This window comes from Camellia sinensis, chromosome 12 (assembly GCF_055761805.1).
Source record: "Camellia sinensis isolate YWXY chromosome 12, ASM5576180v1, whole genome shotgun sequence".
Lineage (NCBI taxonomy): Eukaryota > Viridiplantae > Streptophyta > Magnoliopsida > Ericales > Theaceae > Camellia > Camellia sinensis.
The window spans coordinates 142606571-142623979 of record NC_138972.1 but is presented as its reverse complement, the minus strand read 5'-3'; the positions used below and the strand labels follow the sequence as shown (position 1 = coordinate 142623979).

Sequence of the window (17409 nt, the reverse complement as noted above, 5' to 3'; positions counted from 1 at the left end):
TAAATTTTTTTTTCTAGTTTTTTTTATTATTTTATTATTTTTTATTTTATGATTAGAGTACTGATTCCAAGGCTTGAATGAGAAAAGGAGCCCGACATGTCAAATATTGACTGACTATAATTTTTTAAGTAGAATTATTATTATTATTATTATTTTCGTTACATCAAAAATAGGAGTAGAAGTCATTTTAAAGTCTTCATTTTAACATGCGGATTTGAATTTTGATTTGAGTATGTAACATGAAAACAACCCATTGATAACATGATCTGGAAAACAAAAGAGGTTTAAAATTGTGTTTAATGTTCTGTTATTCATCTCACTTCTCTTTCTTTCTCTTTCTAGAATTCTGGCTTCTTTGCCGTTTTAGGCATAGTAGGATCACAGCAATTGAGGGTCACAGCAGTGTAATTTTACTTCTCACATCATTTTATTTTGATTTTTTTTTACTCAGAAGAAATTATAGCCAATTTCATTGCAGTTTCATAAATTCATCAATTCATTTTTCAAGTCTTCCCTCGCAGTCAGGTCCCTTATTCTAGAAGTTTGGCAGCTTATTTATAAGGTTATTGCACGAATTAGCTCGTTGGTCATAACGTTTATTAATAATGCTATATATACCAATTAATGTATTAATTGATAATATGATATAATTTAGAAAAATGCTATGGACTCCAAACAAATTACCAAATTTTTTACCAAACCTCTCACATGGGTGTGGGATCCACACAAATCAAATGTGTGTGGGTCCCACACCCATGTAAAAGATTTGGTAGAAAATTTGGTAATTTGTTTGGAGTCCCTAGCATAACTCTATAATTTAAGAGGTTTTTAATATTTATAATTTGTATAATGCATGTGGTCAATAATAATGTCATAATTAATGTTGGTATACTAATTAGTGCATGTAACACCACCGAATCTTTATTATTTGTTTAGAAATAATGAAACATGGCTTTTTTTGGTTTCAGTTTTCTAAGTTTAATTTTATGAAAATTGTGTTTTTTATTTTTCATATATTTTTATTTTAGTTAATATTTTTAAAATTTTAAATAATGTTTTATTTTTTTTTAGATGTACCTTATTTAGATGTATCTAAATAGTAAAATATTTATAAAAATATTTTAAAAAATTAATAAATACACAAAAATACAAAAAAAAATTACTGAATTTTGTATTTTTTTTTTGTATTTTTAGTATTTAGTAAATTTTTTAAATATTTTTTCACAAATATTATACTTTTTAACTATATTTATGTTAGGTATGTCTAAAAATTAAAAAAATTTCTTAAAATATTAAAAAAGATTCACGGAAAATAAAAAAAATATGAAAAACGAAAAAGTAAAATTTTCTGAAAAATAAATTCTAAAAATTGAAACCAAAAATAATTTTTTATTTATTTTTATTTTAAAGATGGTGTTGTAAGCTTCATCCCAAGAAAATGATCTTGCTAAGATACAATACCATCAAGGTACTTTCCCACCAATTATGAATTATTTGTATATATATGAAGAAAAAAAAACATCAATAAGATCAATAAAACATCGCTTTTTTTAAAAAAAAAAATAATTTTAATTTTTTTTTTAAAGATGGTGTTGTAAGCTTCATTACAAGAAAATGATCTTGTTAAGATACAATACCAATGTACCAACAAGTACTTTCCCACCAATTATGAATTATTTTTAAAAAAATCAACAAGATCAATAACAATAACAAAAACAAAAACAAAATGGATTACAAAGAGAAACAGAAGTCTCGCAAGCATTATGAGACGAATTCCAACAAATAACATTAATAAGGTGAGAAGTGGGTTAAAAATAACTTTTCAGTTTTTAACCAATTTCTTCTCTCATAAAAAAAAAAAAAAAGAAGGGTAAAAAAATTAAAAAAAAAGTAAAAAAAACAACTTTTAACCCATTTTCCCAAAACACTCCTAAGATGAATAGACCTCAACAAAGTCCTTGGAATTACACCAAAGTCCAACGGCTCAAATCAAAAGGATAATTTTATTTTAAAATAAAATATTAATAAGTCTTAATAGTTAAATTTAATTTCTGTCAAGTCTCATTGAAAATAAGTTATAGTAAAATCATTATTAAAAATATTTTTTTATGACAATTTTGTACGTCGCTAAAAATTGATAATTAGTGATTTTTTTATCAACGATTTTTTTTTTAAAATTATATTTAAAACTTACAATTAGTGACTTTTTTCTGTAATAAATTTTTTAAATTGATACTGAAAGTTGAAAATTAACAATTTTTTTTGCAACGATTTTTTTTAAATTATCGATAAAATTTATAATTAATGACATTTTTTGTGACACAATTTTCAAATTGTCACTAAAATTAACAATTAGTGTCGTTTTGAATAGTATTTGATAAAGAATGTCACTAATTATTATAAAATATATTGAATAATAAATCAACTTATTAAAACATATACCAGTCTCCCTCTATTTTAAATATAAGTTATTGGATTATATCACAACAAAATTATTGTAGGCAAAGAATGTTGTTTTTTACTTCCCACCGATTCTGTTGTAAACGAAAGACTTGTGCATGTGTTCCTAAATTTGACATTTTTATAAACAATTTGAGTTGCCTATAAAAAATACGAAATATCAAAATATTAGAAACATTGAAATTATCAAAATATTCAACACATTTTCACATATTTTAATATTTTTTTTTTGCGTATTTTCCAATGTTAACAATCACGCATAATTAGTGGCGGAGTCAAAAAACTAAATCAAAAGAGATACTTATTGATTAAAATAAATCAAACCAAGCCTTAAGTCCCATCAAATGGGGTTGGTTATATAGATCCTTCTTCTCCATGCGGCCCTATCAAAAGTCATTGCGTTAGTTAAATTAAGTAGATCCATATCTCAATTTACAACGCTAACCAACGTTAATCCAGGCCTACCCCCGTCCCCTAACATTTCCATCTACCGTTATAGCATCACATATTTTCACTACTGCCTCTGTTGGTCTTCATTGAATATGACCGAACCATCTCAATCGATTATCTCTCAACTTATCTTTTATCGGTGCTACTCCTACTCATTCCCAAATATACTCATTCCTAATTCTGTCTTGTCTAGTCTTGCCACACATCCACCTTAGCATTCTCATCTCAGCCACACTCATCTTATCTACATGTTGTTTCTTGATTGCCCAACACTCCGTCTCATACAAAATCGCTGGTCTAATTGCCATTCTATAGAACTTACGTTTAAGTCTAGTGAGTATTCGTTTATCACACAGTATCCCAGATGCACTTCTCCACTTACACCATCCCGCCTTAATCCTATGGGCCAAATCCGCATCAATCTCCCCCACTGTTGCGATAATCGATCCTAAATAACGAAAATATTCATTCTTAAGCAGTTCTTGGTTCTCAATCTTCACTTCTCCTCTGCTTTCATTATTACTGTTACTAAATTTACACTTCATGTACTTTGTCTTAGTTTTGCTTATTTGGAATCCTTTAGATTCAAGAGTTTTTCTCAAAATCTTCAACTTTATATTAACTCATTCTCTAGTCTCATTCACTAGCACTATATTGTCTGCAAAAAGCATACACCATGGCACATCATATTGAATATTTATCGTCAACTCATCCATAACTAAAGCAAAAAGATAAGAACCTAAGGTAGATCATTGGTGTAACCCTACAGTGATAGGAAATTCATTTGTCTCTCTAGCAAGCGATCTAATAGTGGTCGCCACCCTTTCATACATGTCCCTAATCACATCAATGTAACATTTTGTCACCCCTTTCTTTGCTAACACCCACCATATTATATCCCGGGACACTCTATCATATACTTTTTCAAGATCGATAAACGCCATATGAATGTCTTTTTTCTTTTCTCTATACTTTTCTATTACTTTCCTCAAAAGATAGATTGCTTCCATTGTTGACTTGCTAGACATAAATTCAAATTGATTCTTTGACACCTCTGTTGTATCTCGCAATCGACGTTCTATCACCCTCTCTCACACTTTCATTATATGACACATTAGCTTGATTCTTTTATAATTGTTGCAATTTTGAACATCTCCTTTATTCTTATAGATTGGTACTAAAATACTCTTCCTCCACTCATCTGGCATGTTCCTAGTCAACAAAATTTTGTTAAACAACCTAGTCAACCAAGCAACCTCTTTTTTACACAAACACTTCTAAGCTTCAATAGGAATATCATCTGGTCCTAAAACTTTATTTGATTTCATCTTCTTAAGTGCAATCTCCACTTCAAAGTTCCTAATCCTACGATATAATCTATAGTCTTGGTTTATCGTATTACTGGCCATTTCTTTCCCTATTATCGTACCTCCATGTTCCTCATTTAATAATTTCTCAAAATAGTTATTCCATCTTTCCTTAATCTCTTCACCCCTCACCAATATCTTAGAATCCTCGCTTTTGATGCACTGAACTTGATTAAAATCTCTTGTTTTCCTCTCCCGTATCTTAGCAAGTTTGTATACTATATTCTCTCCCTCCTTACTATCTAGTCTACTGTATAGGTCATCATAAACTTTCAATTTAGCCTATCTCACTACTTTTTTGACCTCCTTATTAGCCAATCTATAGCTCTTAAGGTTTTCCTCAATTCTATCATTTTGCCACTTTTTAAAGCACTTTTTTTTCCCCTTAACTACCGCTTGAACCTCTTCTCTCCACGACCAAGTTTCCCTAGAGTTGGGTCCTGTTCTTTTCGACTCTCCAAGCACTGCCCTTAAGATTCTCCTCATACAATTGGTCACCGAGTTTCACATAGTGTTAGCATCATTTTCCAAGGTTCAAGTACCTTTCTTATCCATTCTATTCTTAAATATTTCTAATTTATCCCCTTTTAGGTCCCACTATCTCATCCTACGACGCCCACCATCCTTCCTAACTTGGTATTGCCCTTTAAAATATAAATCTAGGATCAAAATCTTATTTTGAGAGGTCAGACTCTCTCCAGAAATCACTTTACAATCATTGCATTTTAGGCATTTCACTTTTCTCACTAAGATGTAATCTATTTGGCTCTTAACTGACCCACTCTTAAGGTTATCAAATGCTCCTCCTTCTTCTTATACATAGTATTGGCCACTACCAGGTTAGAAGTCAACGCAAAATCTAAGATACTCTCTCCAGCTTCATTTCTGTTACCAAAATCGTATCCACCATGCACCATTTCATAGCCTAGTTTATCAATGCCTACATGACCATTAAAATCTCCACTTTTAATCAGGTTCTCTTCTACGGGAATCTCCTGTAAGATCTCATCCATTTGCTCCAAAAAATCCCTCTTAGTTTGATAATCTAATTCTACTTGAGGGGCGTATGCACTAATAACGTTCACTATATTCCTTCCAACAACTAGTTTAACTAACATAATCATATCCCTTTTCCTAATGTCCTCCACTACATTCTCCACAAAACCCTTGGCAATTAAGATTCCTACCTCATTCCTACGTCTATCCTTACCATTGTAATACAGTTTAAAACCGGTATCTTCAATTTCCCTAACTTTCTCATCAGTCCACTTAGTTTCTTGTACGTAAGTTGCATTAACTCTCCTCCTAATCATAACATCTACCAACCCTATCGTCTTACCAGTTAAGGTTCCTATATTCCAAGTGGCTACCCTAAACCTATAGTATTGGATTAACTTTTTTTATCCGCGCTTGTCCAGAAAAACGTGGGAACCTTTGCCCATTTTTCACCTCACCCAGGCGTCGATGCGGCGCCCTTTGCTCATTTTTCGAAACACCCAGAGGCAGGTGCAACGCGTCACTTAAGGAGAACAACCTAGCATTTAAATGATTCAAAATAAGATTTATTGTCATAAGGGATCTGAGCGGCTTTTTTTTACGTGTTGACTGTCAGCTACCTAAGACATAACCCTTCTCCTTAACCTAAACTAGAGACCGGCAGAGTTGTTAACAACCCTGGCGGAGTTAGGGATACTTATTGATTACAACTTTATTTATTTATTTATTTTTCCATAACCAACAATAAGAAGATAATAATAATTTTTGAATTATTATTAAGTACAAAAACTTAAATAAATTATTAAAAAGTATTTCACATAAAATTTTACAATTAATTTCGAGTAAAATCGAAAAGAAAGTATTGCGTGTAACTAGTGTGTCATGAACAATATAAAAAATTCATATATTTAAGTCTTAAAATAAATTATATAATGATAAGATAAATCAAATTTTTACAAAATTTGAGTATAAATTTCATGTAATAGTGATGTCATGTCATAATTAACATATGATATCACCAACCAATAGTAAATCAATATATGAAGGATGAACTCCACATGCAAATTTAACTAACACTCTAGTTATTTTTACATATATATAGTGAGATTAATTGTATTTACATATCAATAATGATGGATATTACTTTATATTGAGATTTTTTCACAAAATTTTCATACATAAAAATATAATTTGTTGTAGTCACTCCATTTTCAATAAAACAATCACGATTGTTCTCATACATTTAAAAATACCCTTGATATTTTATTCTAAATATTATTTTTGTTTAAAATTTTATTTATATACATATGTAAAAATAAAAAATAAAAAATAAAAGAGTTAATTACCAAAAAGTCCTGTTTACATATTTGGTGGTAGCTTAGGTCCTATCAAAAAATTTTTGATCCAATAAGTCCCATTTATAGGTAAAAAGACGTTTTGTCCTTTAATTCCAAAACTGAGAATATTCTTAATTTTCAAACAGAGAATGATTTCAGTATATAATTATCAAAATTAAAAAATTTCTGTTTGGCTTCTGAGAAAAGTATGGGATTGAAAAGAAAGATAATTCTGCGAATATTCTAAGAAATTTATAATTATCAATTTTGAGAAATTTCTCAATTTTTTCATGATTAAAATTGTGAATACTGAGAAGGTTCTCAATTTAAAAAAAAATCTCTCTCTCTCTCTCTCTCTCCCTCTCTGTGCAATCTTTACATGTAGGGCAGTTTCAAAAACAAAACATGCTTCATGTTTACCATTATCCCATGAAGTCTTGCCCAACACAGCTGCCTTCCTCATTTTTGCACCTTTTCTCCTAGCTGATATCAGTGGTTCCTCAATTTAAAATTGACTTAGAGAGCTGCAACATTTTTAGAACATTTTTGAGTCACATATCAATTCCTGTTGTCTTCCCTCCCCCTTTACAAGTAAAGACTTGAAACAGAGAATGAAATATCTTCACTTCCCCTCAGCAAAGTCTAACTTCCATACTAGTTTAAGTATATTCATTTGATAGTGCCAGGAAAGAGATAATTTACGCTTTGCTGATCAAAAACTAGATTTTCAAAACCCTAGCCTTATTGTTCTGTCGCCATCGTCCTCGAAAAGCTGACAATGATTTCTACTAGATCTGAATCATCCGGCGACCTGATCACGACGATTCGAGCGATGGCGTTTTCGAAGAAGACGGCGTCATTGGGGACAGTGGCGACGAACTCAGGAAGAGAGAGAGAGAGAGAGAGAGAAGATTGATTGAAGTGAGGTTTGGATGTGTTGCCTCTAAATTGAGCTTTCTTTGGAGAAATGGCCGATGGATTTGGTGGAGAGGGAGGGGGGTTTGGATGGGTAAATTAGTCTATTAAAAATTAATGGGACTTGAAAGAGTAAATAATTTTATCTAAGACCTAATGGAGTATAAGTTCATAAAATGGAACTTATATGTAAATGCCCCAAAATAAAATCCAGGGGGCACGTGCCCCCTAGTCACCACGTGGCTCCGCCATTACCTATAGTTGTTTTTAGTTGAGAGATTTGAAAAGAGATTTAGAAAGGAAAAAAGGAAAGGTATGTAAAATGTAAATAAAATATATCTACATTTTACATAATTTCACACATCTTTTCCCTTTCCAAATTCCTTCCATAATCTCCTAACTGAATACAACCAAATCCCCCCACCGTTGTACCCTGCTTTGCCTAAAACGGCACAATTTTTTTTTTAAAATTCCGAAAAAACCATAATTCTAGAGAGACAAAGAGAAAAAGAAGAGAGATGAACAACGGAACATGAAACACAATTTTTTTTTTTTTTTTTTTTAATCAGGCATGAAACACAATTTCAACCTCTTGTTTTTTCCAGATCCTGTTATCAATGTATTGTTTTCATGTTACATAATCAAATCTAAATTCAAACCCACATGTTACATACTCAAATCAAAATTCAAATCCATAGTAAATGAAATTCTACAAACTCAAAACAATTCAAACCCTCTTGTCTTTTCCAGATCCTGTTATCAATGTATTGTTTTCATGTTACATCCTCAAATCAAAATTCAAACCCACATGTTACATACTCAAATCAAAATTCAAATCCATTGTAAATGAAATTCTACAAACTCAAAACAATTCACACAAACATGTTTTTGTATAGGTATGAGATCTTAAATTTGAGTAATCCAAACATAACCCTAAAAACACAATACATCAAAATTCAAAACCTCCTGCACTTATCTACCTGTGTGAAAGTGGCTTTGATTAGCTGCTTGGTGTCCATGACAAGTTCATCAATTAGGGCACCAATCTCATCCTGAGAAGGAAGATTTGAAGAAAGACTTGCTTTCCCTTTGAAAAACTTGCTGACATTAGAGTATCTTCGTCTGTCATCGTAAGAGATCCTCTGCCCATTCCATAGCCAAACCCTAGGCCGACTCCACAGCCAACTCCAAGCTATAAGCCGCAGATTCCAGGACTGAATCCAGTGCCGCTGATGAGGCCAACGTCGAGGCCAACACCACAGCCAGTGCCGATTCCAAAGGTAGGTCCTAGCTTCCCTAATTGCTTCAATTTATCACTTGAATGCTTCATAGCAAACCCTTGTCTTTGTTTCCTGCTCCAATGTTTATCTCTCTTCCCTCTCGGAAAAAAAAGAAGTTGAAACTGTGCCGTTTTAGGCACAACAGAATCACAGTAGTGGGGGGTCACAGCAGTACCCTGGATCCTTCAGGGAGTTAGTCTTATTAGAATGGAAAAGATTATGATATACAACTTTATAACTAAAGAAAAAATTAACATAACTCCACACTTTCTGAGTCATAATAATAATAATTAAAAAAAAAGATCACAACCAAACACTACATGAGACATGACCAAACTTAAAAAAAAAAGACATAATTAGGGATGGATATGGTACACCTCTTTCAAGGGGTGTATATAGTAAAATTCCCCTACTAGAACTCAGGTTGAATAATATGACAAGGATGTGCATCAAATGATGATGAAGTTGTATATGATGAGATTCATACCCAGGAAAACGTGAAAAATCGAGTGTGTAGTGTGGATTCTAAATTAGAGCAGTTGCAAGTATACCTAGAATGAATATGTTCTATACATTTTATTTTCTGTCATTTTTTCCAAGTGTGTAGCATTTTAAAACCTGCAAATCAAGTAATGCTCTACATTTTAAAACCAGCAATTCATCAGTCTCTTGATCTCTACGGGTTGTTCACCCCTTATTCAACATCAGTGATTATACCCGACAACAAAGTATATCTGGATCTCTGCAATTCAAGTCATGCCCCATAACAACACAGTATCACTGACTCTATTATTCAAAACATGTAGTTCATTTCTAGCTAATTACAAAGTAACTTGAAAAACCAAACAGTTGTGATTTACAAAAAAATGAAAAAAAGTATTGTCTGTGTTTTCCTAAATCTCTCCGGACTTAGGGAGCAAGCAAATCATATCTTTGGTAAGAGCAGCAATTTTCAGATTCTGCGTCTCCCAATTCTGTTGTGCACCCCGTGCACTATATTCGTCACTTGCTATTAAGCCGAAAGCAATGAGCAGCAAAAACATTTCTGCAAAATCTGATGTTTAGTAGCACAATGCTATTGTTTATCAACCTCTTGTAGCATGAAAACTCCAAGTTAATTGCATTTCTCACCAATTATATTGAAAATATCAGCGACAAAAGCACTCTCCACAAAGCATCTCTCACCATTCCGCCTAAGGGAAAGCAAATAAATGCAGCAAAATATCAGGTGAACACCTTCCCAATGCTGAATATTTTAATACAAATTGATGATGATCTAAATCCATATGCAATAGCCAAGTCAATGTAATGAAAAATGGCATATCGATTAGTTTCTTTCAGCCTCATTTTCATAGCAATTAAAATTTATCAAATGTGAAGAATGTTCTCATCTTTCATAATTGAGAAGGCAACAATACATCCTACAGATAGGTTAAATTTTCTGTTAGCATCATGAATATCAAACATGCAACGTAGATCATATGGCTCTCCACAATAGAAGGCATTCTTCGTTTTGGGTAATATTTGGTTGATCAGTGTACGTCCAATGTGAAGTTTACAAGTGTACTGAAAAGTTAAGCAAATCATGAACATTGGAGGAGGCAATTCTTTAATTTCTGGCGTTCACATGACATGAGTTTTCAATGCTGCAAAGATCTGTAAATGATGTGAAAACAGCTCAGCGAGAGCAAAAAGTCAACGCTAACTTCTTCAGTGTTGATGTGATTATGTGGGAAGTTGGATAATTAAAAAGCTGAATACAGTATAATCCAATGATACTACATGCAAAAGTTGATTTGGATGATTTCTAAAAAAAGATGAGAATTAAACAACCATATTATGAAGAGGGGGTTGGAGTTCTTGTTCTAACATTCCAGGCTCTCACTCTCTCTCTCTCTCTCTCTCTCCATTTTTTCCCTCATAAAACAAGTATAGCATGAGAATGAAAACTTGTCATTACTCCATAGGAAGAGTTTATTCGGAGTAATGTAGCAGATTAGGAGTAAGTAAAAATGCAGTATTTCTAGAGATAAACTGTCGGTGATTTCTTAAAAAGAAGTGTCATTGTCTAGTGCAAGAAGATTAAAAGCAACAACCACATTTGTTGCGAAAGGTTTCCCTTATAAGTTGAATTTTTAATATTTATGTTATGGCTCTACTTTTTCTTAAATGAGATCAAGCTTAGTAGAGCATTGAATGGACCTCTAGTACTTATTAGATGGCTAGGCTTTCTTAGGTAAGACAAATAAACGTATACACGACAAACTAAAAGAATGAACAAACAAGGGACATATTGAGCTAGTCTACCAGGAATGGGGACTAGGCACTGTTTCTGAACATGCAAAACGTTCAGAAGGCGTTCGAAATCAAGACGGATGATTCCCACCCAGACCTATCTACCCTATGTATTCAAGGGGGAGCCTGCAACTGAAAAAGACCTGGTTCCACACATATAAGACAAGCAGAAGGTATGGGATGGCCAGTTCACCAACAAAAGTGAATTTGATCCTAACAAGGTGCGGTTGCAAGTTCATAGGGAACCAAGACTCTGATAGTTTAGACAATGGTATTACCTGAGGCCGATTGTCTTGATGTGCAATAGAGAGCTCCTCACAAAAAAAATAATTTTAGTACTTGTTATTCTTCACCCATGTGGAATTTCAGGAAGAATGGAAGAACATTCCTTGTGGTCACTCTGTCTAAATACTTTGTATTAGAAAAAGTACAAAAAACAAATCAATGCAGGGAAATTTAATCTACCATTGTTTTACAGGCAAGAACTTCATATTTAATCTAGAAAATAGTTCCAGGGGAGGGGGAAAGAAAAGGATAGAAAAGAAGACCTTTTCTGGCACTCTCTAATTGAAGAAAATTTAACTAAACTTTTTTTTTGAAAAGTAGAATATTCAACTAAACTTCACTAATGTCATGTTTGGATCTTGGATTTGTAGAGGAAAAAGACAAGGGAAGAGATAGGAAAAGAGAATCAAGTGAAAGAAGTTAAATCCATTTCCCTATTATTTTCCTTTTCTTTGATAAATTCAAGATCCAAATGAGTACGCTTCTTGCTAAAAGTATAAGGATATACCGCGAAAACTAGAGCATATAATTTAACTGAGCCAAGATACATTGATCAAATGGGAAGAAAAGTGCAACGCATAATACCAATTCATACTAGCACCTTCCTAGTTCATATTTTAACTGCAATTTTCAAAAGCGTCCATTATGAAATGAATTTACACAAGAAAAATTAATAACTATAAAGCTACATTGTAATGTTCAATCTCTAATAATCAATAACCTGTATTTTCAAATGCTTATGTCACTCTGCCCATTTACCCCATAAAAAGGAAGCAACATCAATACACACACCAAACAAGAAAGAACTTACTATGGTGACAAATCCATGTCAAGCGAGCTAATCAGTGCATCACCACCAGGACTATCCTCAATGTTTGAGTTGAAAAAGCTCAAAGACTCGTGAATTCCCTCGGATTGATCCCCTTCATAACCCTCCATGGAGGGCTTCAATTTCTGCCTAAAAAATCTCAACTGGTCTTCCAAAAGACCCCTCTCTGATTCGTGCTTCATTACAATCCATCTTAATGAATGGATCACTTCTTGATCATGGAGTTGCTTTTCCTCGGTCAATCTCCGGTACTGATTGGCCTCCATTTCAATCAAGCTCTTGTCATTTTGAAGTTTTAAAATCATTGCCATTGCCTCCTCAGCAGCAGTGGCAGCTGCTAACCTCTCCTTCTCGAGTTCCAAATAAGCAGCATTAGCTCTTCGCCTCTCAATCCTCACCAATTTTCTCAATGCCATGACATCAACTTCTTCATCTTCCTCATGACATTCTTGTTCATCACTGTCATCACCATATTCCTCATTTGAAGCTTTGAAATCACCATTTCCATTTGCAATTTCTTGAGTTTCCTCCAATTCACTTTCCAAACTTTCCAAAAGTGAAATCTCTGTGTTGCATATCCTATTAACACATTTTTTCGAACAAAACCCATTTCTCAAATCACCTGATTTCTCTCTAAAATAATCATTTAAAACAATATTTGCTTTGACATCACCATTTCCATTTGCAATATCTCGAGTTTCCCCCAATTGGCCCATCATGGTCTCCAACAGTGAAATCTTTGGGTTATTGCATTTCCCATCATCTATACAAATTTTTGAGCAAAACCCATTTCTCAAATCACTTGATTTCCCTCTAAAATTAAAATGGTACCCAAATTGCAGTACCTTAAATCCTAAACAGAATAGCAAAAAAATACCAAGCACATTGAACAACTGCCTAAAACACCCAAATACGAAAAACCCACCTCCAAAATCACCGTTCTGAGTAAAAAATGAAACACAATCCATAAAGAGAAACCCCAAAATATATTCCAAAAATCTCTTATAAAAATCAACAACAGAGCAAACAATCAGTAGCAAACAAAAGTGACCCAAAATCCGCATGAGTCTTCAGTCCAAGTTTGAATCACCAAACTCAGCATCACACACATGAACCTATTGAGCCAAATATATGTTTATGAATGTATCTCTGTTCTGTAACCCACTAGACAAAGGATGAGATAAAAAGAAGTATGGAAGGACTGACCTTGTTAGAGTGAAGAGAGAGAGAGAGAGAGAGAGTGCCGGACTGGGGAGCGAGAAGAGAGGCGTGAAGTTCGAGGCAAACGAGGCGTTATCAGAGTCAGAGCAATGGCGAGTGGGATGAGAGAGAGAGCAAGGATTCTCTGAAAATGCCGTTTGACAGGGAAGGGCAACGCTGGAAAGAGTGTAATAATATGTGGGGGCAGTTTGGTAGTTTTGAAACTTGTAGAAGATTCTGTCCGATTGTGATTTTGATTGATGTTCCCTCGCTCCACGAGGACATGTGTCATTTTATGGCGGCGCGTGCTGATTCGCCTTTATTTTATTTTATTTATTTATAGATACATTAAAAATGAGATTTTTATTGATAAATTTTATTTAGAAGTGTTTTAACTCAATAAGTCTATGAAGGAATTTTTTAATCCATTTAGTTTCATGTATGTATAGTTTTATTTCATAAAGTCATTTTTCTTGATTTACACTATTTTCTTGGACACTTATACCTTTATATTTAATTTTGATACCTTTATGTTAACAATTTTATGATGTGAACATTCATATTTTAAAATTCACATTGGTAGGAATGTAAAATTGGTCCGTGGGCGGCCCAAAACCCGCCCGCGAGCCAGGGCGGGCCCGGCCCGTTGACAATGTGAATATTCACATTGACATATCAACATTCACATTAATAGGAGTGTAAAATTGGCCCGTGTCCGTGGCGGCGCGAAACCCCTCCGCGGCCTGGGGCGGGCCCGATCCGGCCCTTTGACAATGTGAATATTCACATTAATATGCTAATATTCATATTGATAAGAAGTATAAAATTGGCCCGCGGCCCGGGGTGGGTCCGACTCGTTGACAATGTGAATATTCACATTGATATATTAACATTCACATTGATAGGAGTGTAAAATTAGCTCGCGCCTCGTGGCTGCCCGAAACCCGCCCACGGCCCGTGGACAGCCCGGGGCGGGCCCGGTCTGACCCGTTGACAATATGAATATTCACACTGACATCTTAACATTCACATTGATAAGAATATAAAATTGACCCGCGACCCATAGGTGACCAAAAGCCCGCCCGCGAGCCGGGACGGGCCCAGCCCGTTGACAATGTGAATATTCACATTGACATGTTAACATTCACATTGATAAGAGTGTAAAATTGGCTCGCAGCCCGTGGCGGCCCGAAGCCCGACCGCAGCCCGAGACGGGCTTCGTCCGACCCGTGACAATGTGAATATTCACATTGACATGTTAACATTAACATTGATAGGAGTGTAAAATTTGCCCGCTGCCTGAAGCTAGCCCGCGGCCTGGGGTAGGCCCGGCCCGTTGACAATGTGAATATTCACATTAACATATTAACATGCACATTGATAGGAATGTAGAATTGGTTCGTGGCCCGTGGGCTGCCTGAAGCCCACCCACGGCCTGGGACAGGCTCGTTTGGGTCCGGGCCTGAGCATGTCTGAGACCCTAGGTTAGGGCCTAGGCCATCACTTTGAAGCCCGGCCCTGCCCATCGGCCCGCTTAAGGCCCATTCAAGGCTAGGTCCGAGGCCCAGCCCGCGCCGAGGCGCAATGTATTTTTTTGTGAAAAATAATCAGTTTGTTTAGTTTCAGTTTTCTGAATTCAGTTTTTTGAAAATTGATTTTTTGGTTTTCGTGTTTTTTTGTTTTTAGTGAACTTTTTAAAATTTTAAATATTTTTTTTTACTTTTTTAGATGTACCTTACTTAAATGTATCTAAAAAGTACAAAAATTGTGAAAAAATATTTTAAAAAATTAATAAATACATAAAAATACAAAAAATATACTGAATTCTCGTATTTTTTTTCTCGTATTTTTGGAATTTAGTGAATTTTTAAAAGATTTTTTTCACAATTTTTTTACTTTTTAGGTATATTTATGTTAGGTATGTCTAAAAATTAAAAAAAAATTGTTTAAAATATTAAAAAAATTCATTGAAAACATTAAAATACGAAAAATGAAAAAGTAAAATTTTTTGAAAATTGGAACCAAACAAGCTGAATAAAATTTTGGTAGAAAAAAGTAAAAAGAATTAAAAAAAATGGCCAAGCCCGGCCGTGGGTGGGTTTCGGGCAGCCACGAGGCGCGGGCTAATTTTACACTCCTATCAATGTGAATGTTAACATGTCAATGTGAATATTCACATTGTCAACGGGCCGGGCCAGGCCCGCCTCGGGCCGCTGGCGGGCTTTTGGTCGCCCATAGACCGCGGACCAATTTTATACTCTTATCAATGTGAATGTTAACATGTCAATGTGAATATTTACATTGTCAACGGGCCTTACCGGGCCCGCCCTGGCCCGGCCCACTCATGGGCCGTGGGCGGGTTTCGCGCCGCCACGGGACGCGGGTCAATTTTACACTTCTATTAATGTGAATGTCAACAAGTCGGACCTGCCCCGGCCCGACTCGAATTTTTTCGGGCACCCACGACGACCGACATGGGCCGAGCCTCTACACATTGACGATATGAACATTCACATTGACGGTGTGAACATTCACATTAGAGGTATTTTGGTAATTATGTCACCCATAGGACTTATTGAAACATAAAAAAATAATGTCAACAAAATGGAACATGAGTAGATGAAAATAGTATTTTGGTCTTCTTATCTCAAATAGGACCTAATGGAATAGTCAAAAAGAATATGGGTTGAATGGAATAAAACTTTTAGAAAGTGAATTTATCAAAAAAGCTCTCATTAAAAATAACTAAATTACAAATATACTTTTGAGATTGATTTAAAATACGAATTATTACTTGTGATTTCGAAAATTACAAATATTTTTCTGTTAAATTTTTTTATTTAATAGAATTAACTGAAAAAATAAAATTCGTCACTATTCTCCTATATAATAATAAAATTATCTGAATTATTAATTAAAATAAAATTTTAACATCATTAAAAATTATTAATTAATTTGATGATTTATTAATAAAATGACTTATTTATTATGAAATTAAAAACTTTAAGAGGCATATTGTAATTTTCAAAACTACAAAGGTAATTCGTAATTTAAATAAATCTTAAGGGTATGTTTGTAATTTACCCTTAAAAAAAGTGTTAACATTGGCCTTAATTAAAAATTTTATAATTATAATTTGAAAAAAACCATTCAATATAGTTATTGGCATTTGATTATTATTATTTTTTTTTTGTACAAATCCAAATTTCTACTTAAGGAATTTTAAAAGGGATTTTTATTGATAAGTCCAATTTAGAAGTGTTTTAATCCAAGAAGTCTATGAAGGAATTTTTTAATCCATTTAGTCCCATATATGTATAGTTTTATTCCATAAAGTCCATTTTCTTGATTTACACTATTTTCTTAGACACTTATGCCCTTATATTTAATTTTGATACCCTTATAAATATTTTTTCAACGATTAGCAATTTAATGATGTGAATATTCATATTTTAAAATTCACATTTATAGGAATGTAAATTGGCCCGTGGGCGGCCCGAAACCCGCCGCGAACCAGGGCGGGTCCGGCCCGTTGACAATGTGAATATTTACATTGACATGTTAAAATTCACATTAATAGGAGTGTAAAATTGGCCCCCGTCCTGTGGCGGCGCGAAACCTACTCGCGGCCCATGGGCGGCCCGGGGCGGGCCCGGTCCGGCCCGTTGGCAATGTGAATATTCACATTGACATATTAACATTCACATTGATAAGAGTATAAAATTGGGCCGCAGCCCATTGGTGGCCAAAAGCCCGCCCGCAGCCTGGGGCGGGCCTGGCCCGGCCCGTTGACAATGCGAATATTCACATTGACATGTTAACATTCACATTGATAGGAGTGTAAAATTAGCCCGCGCCTCGTAGCTGCCCGAAACCCGCCCACGGCCCGTGGGCGAGCCCGGCCCGGCCTGTTGACAATGTGAATGTTCACATTGACATGTTAACATTCACATTGATAAGAGTATAAAACTAGACAGCAGCCCAGGGCGGGGCCG

The 17409-nt window shown here is 34.4% G+C and overlaps 2 protein-coding genes across 10 annotated transcripts; both read right to left on the bottom strand.

The window, feature by feature from the left end:
- Positions 1-3533: 3533 nt before the first annotated feature.
- LOC114288271 (uncharacterized) lies at positions 3534-5590 on the bottom strand. The gene is made up of 2 exons (XM_082897333.1): positions 5146-5590; positions 3534-3568 (listed from the first exon to the last, which is right to left on the bottom strand). The coding sequence occupies exons 1-2, from the start codon at positions 5588-5590 to the stop codon at positions 3534-3536; spliced, it is 480 nt and encodes a 159-aa protein (XP_082753459.1).
- A 2659-nt stretch (positions 5591-8249) lies between these two features.
- On the bottom strand, positions 8250-13612 carry LOC114288257 (zein-binding protein (Protein of unknown function, DUF593)). 9 transcript variants are annotated; one of them, XR_014347385.1, is made up of 4 exons: positions 13421-13579; positions 12197-13329; positions 9937-9998; positions 8250-8981 (listed from the first exon to the last, which is right to left on the bottom strand). XR_014347385.1 is itself a non-coding variant. In XM_028231743.2 (3 exons), coding segments are annotated over exons 2-3 (1083 nt in total). In that variant the 5' UTR covers positions 13279-13329; positions 13421-13579; the 3' UTR covers positions 8250-9997. The 9 variants fall into 9 exon arrangements, 3 of the variants coding, with proteins under 3 accessions (XP_028087544.1, XP_028087543.1, XP_028087542.1); XR_014347384.1 differs by adding an exon at positions 11379-11500 and having other exon boundaries at positions 8319-9998; XR_014347383.1 differs by adding an exon at positions 11379-11504 and having other exon boundaries at positions 8885-8981; positions 12197-13602.
- Between the last annotated feature and the right edge of the window lie 3797 nt (positions 13613-17409).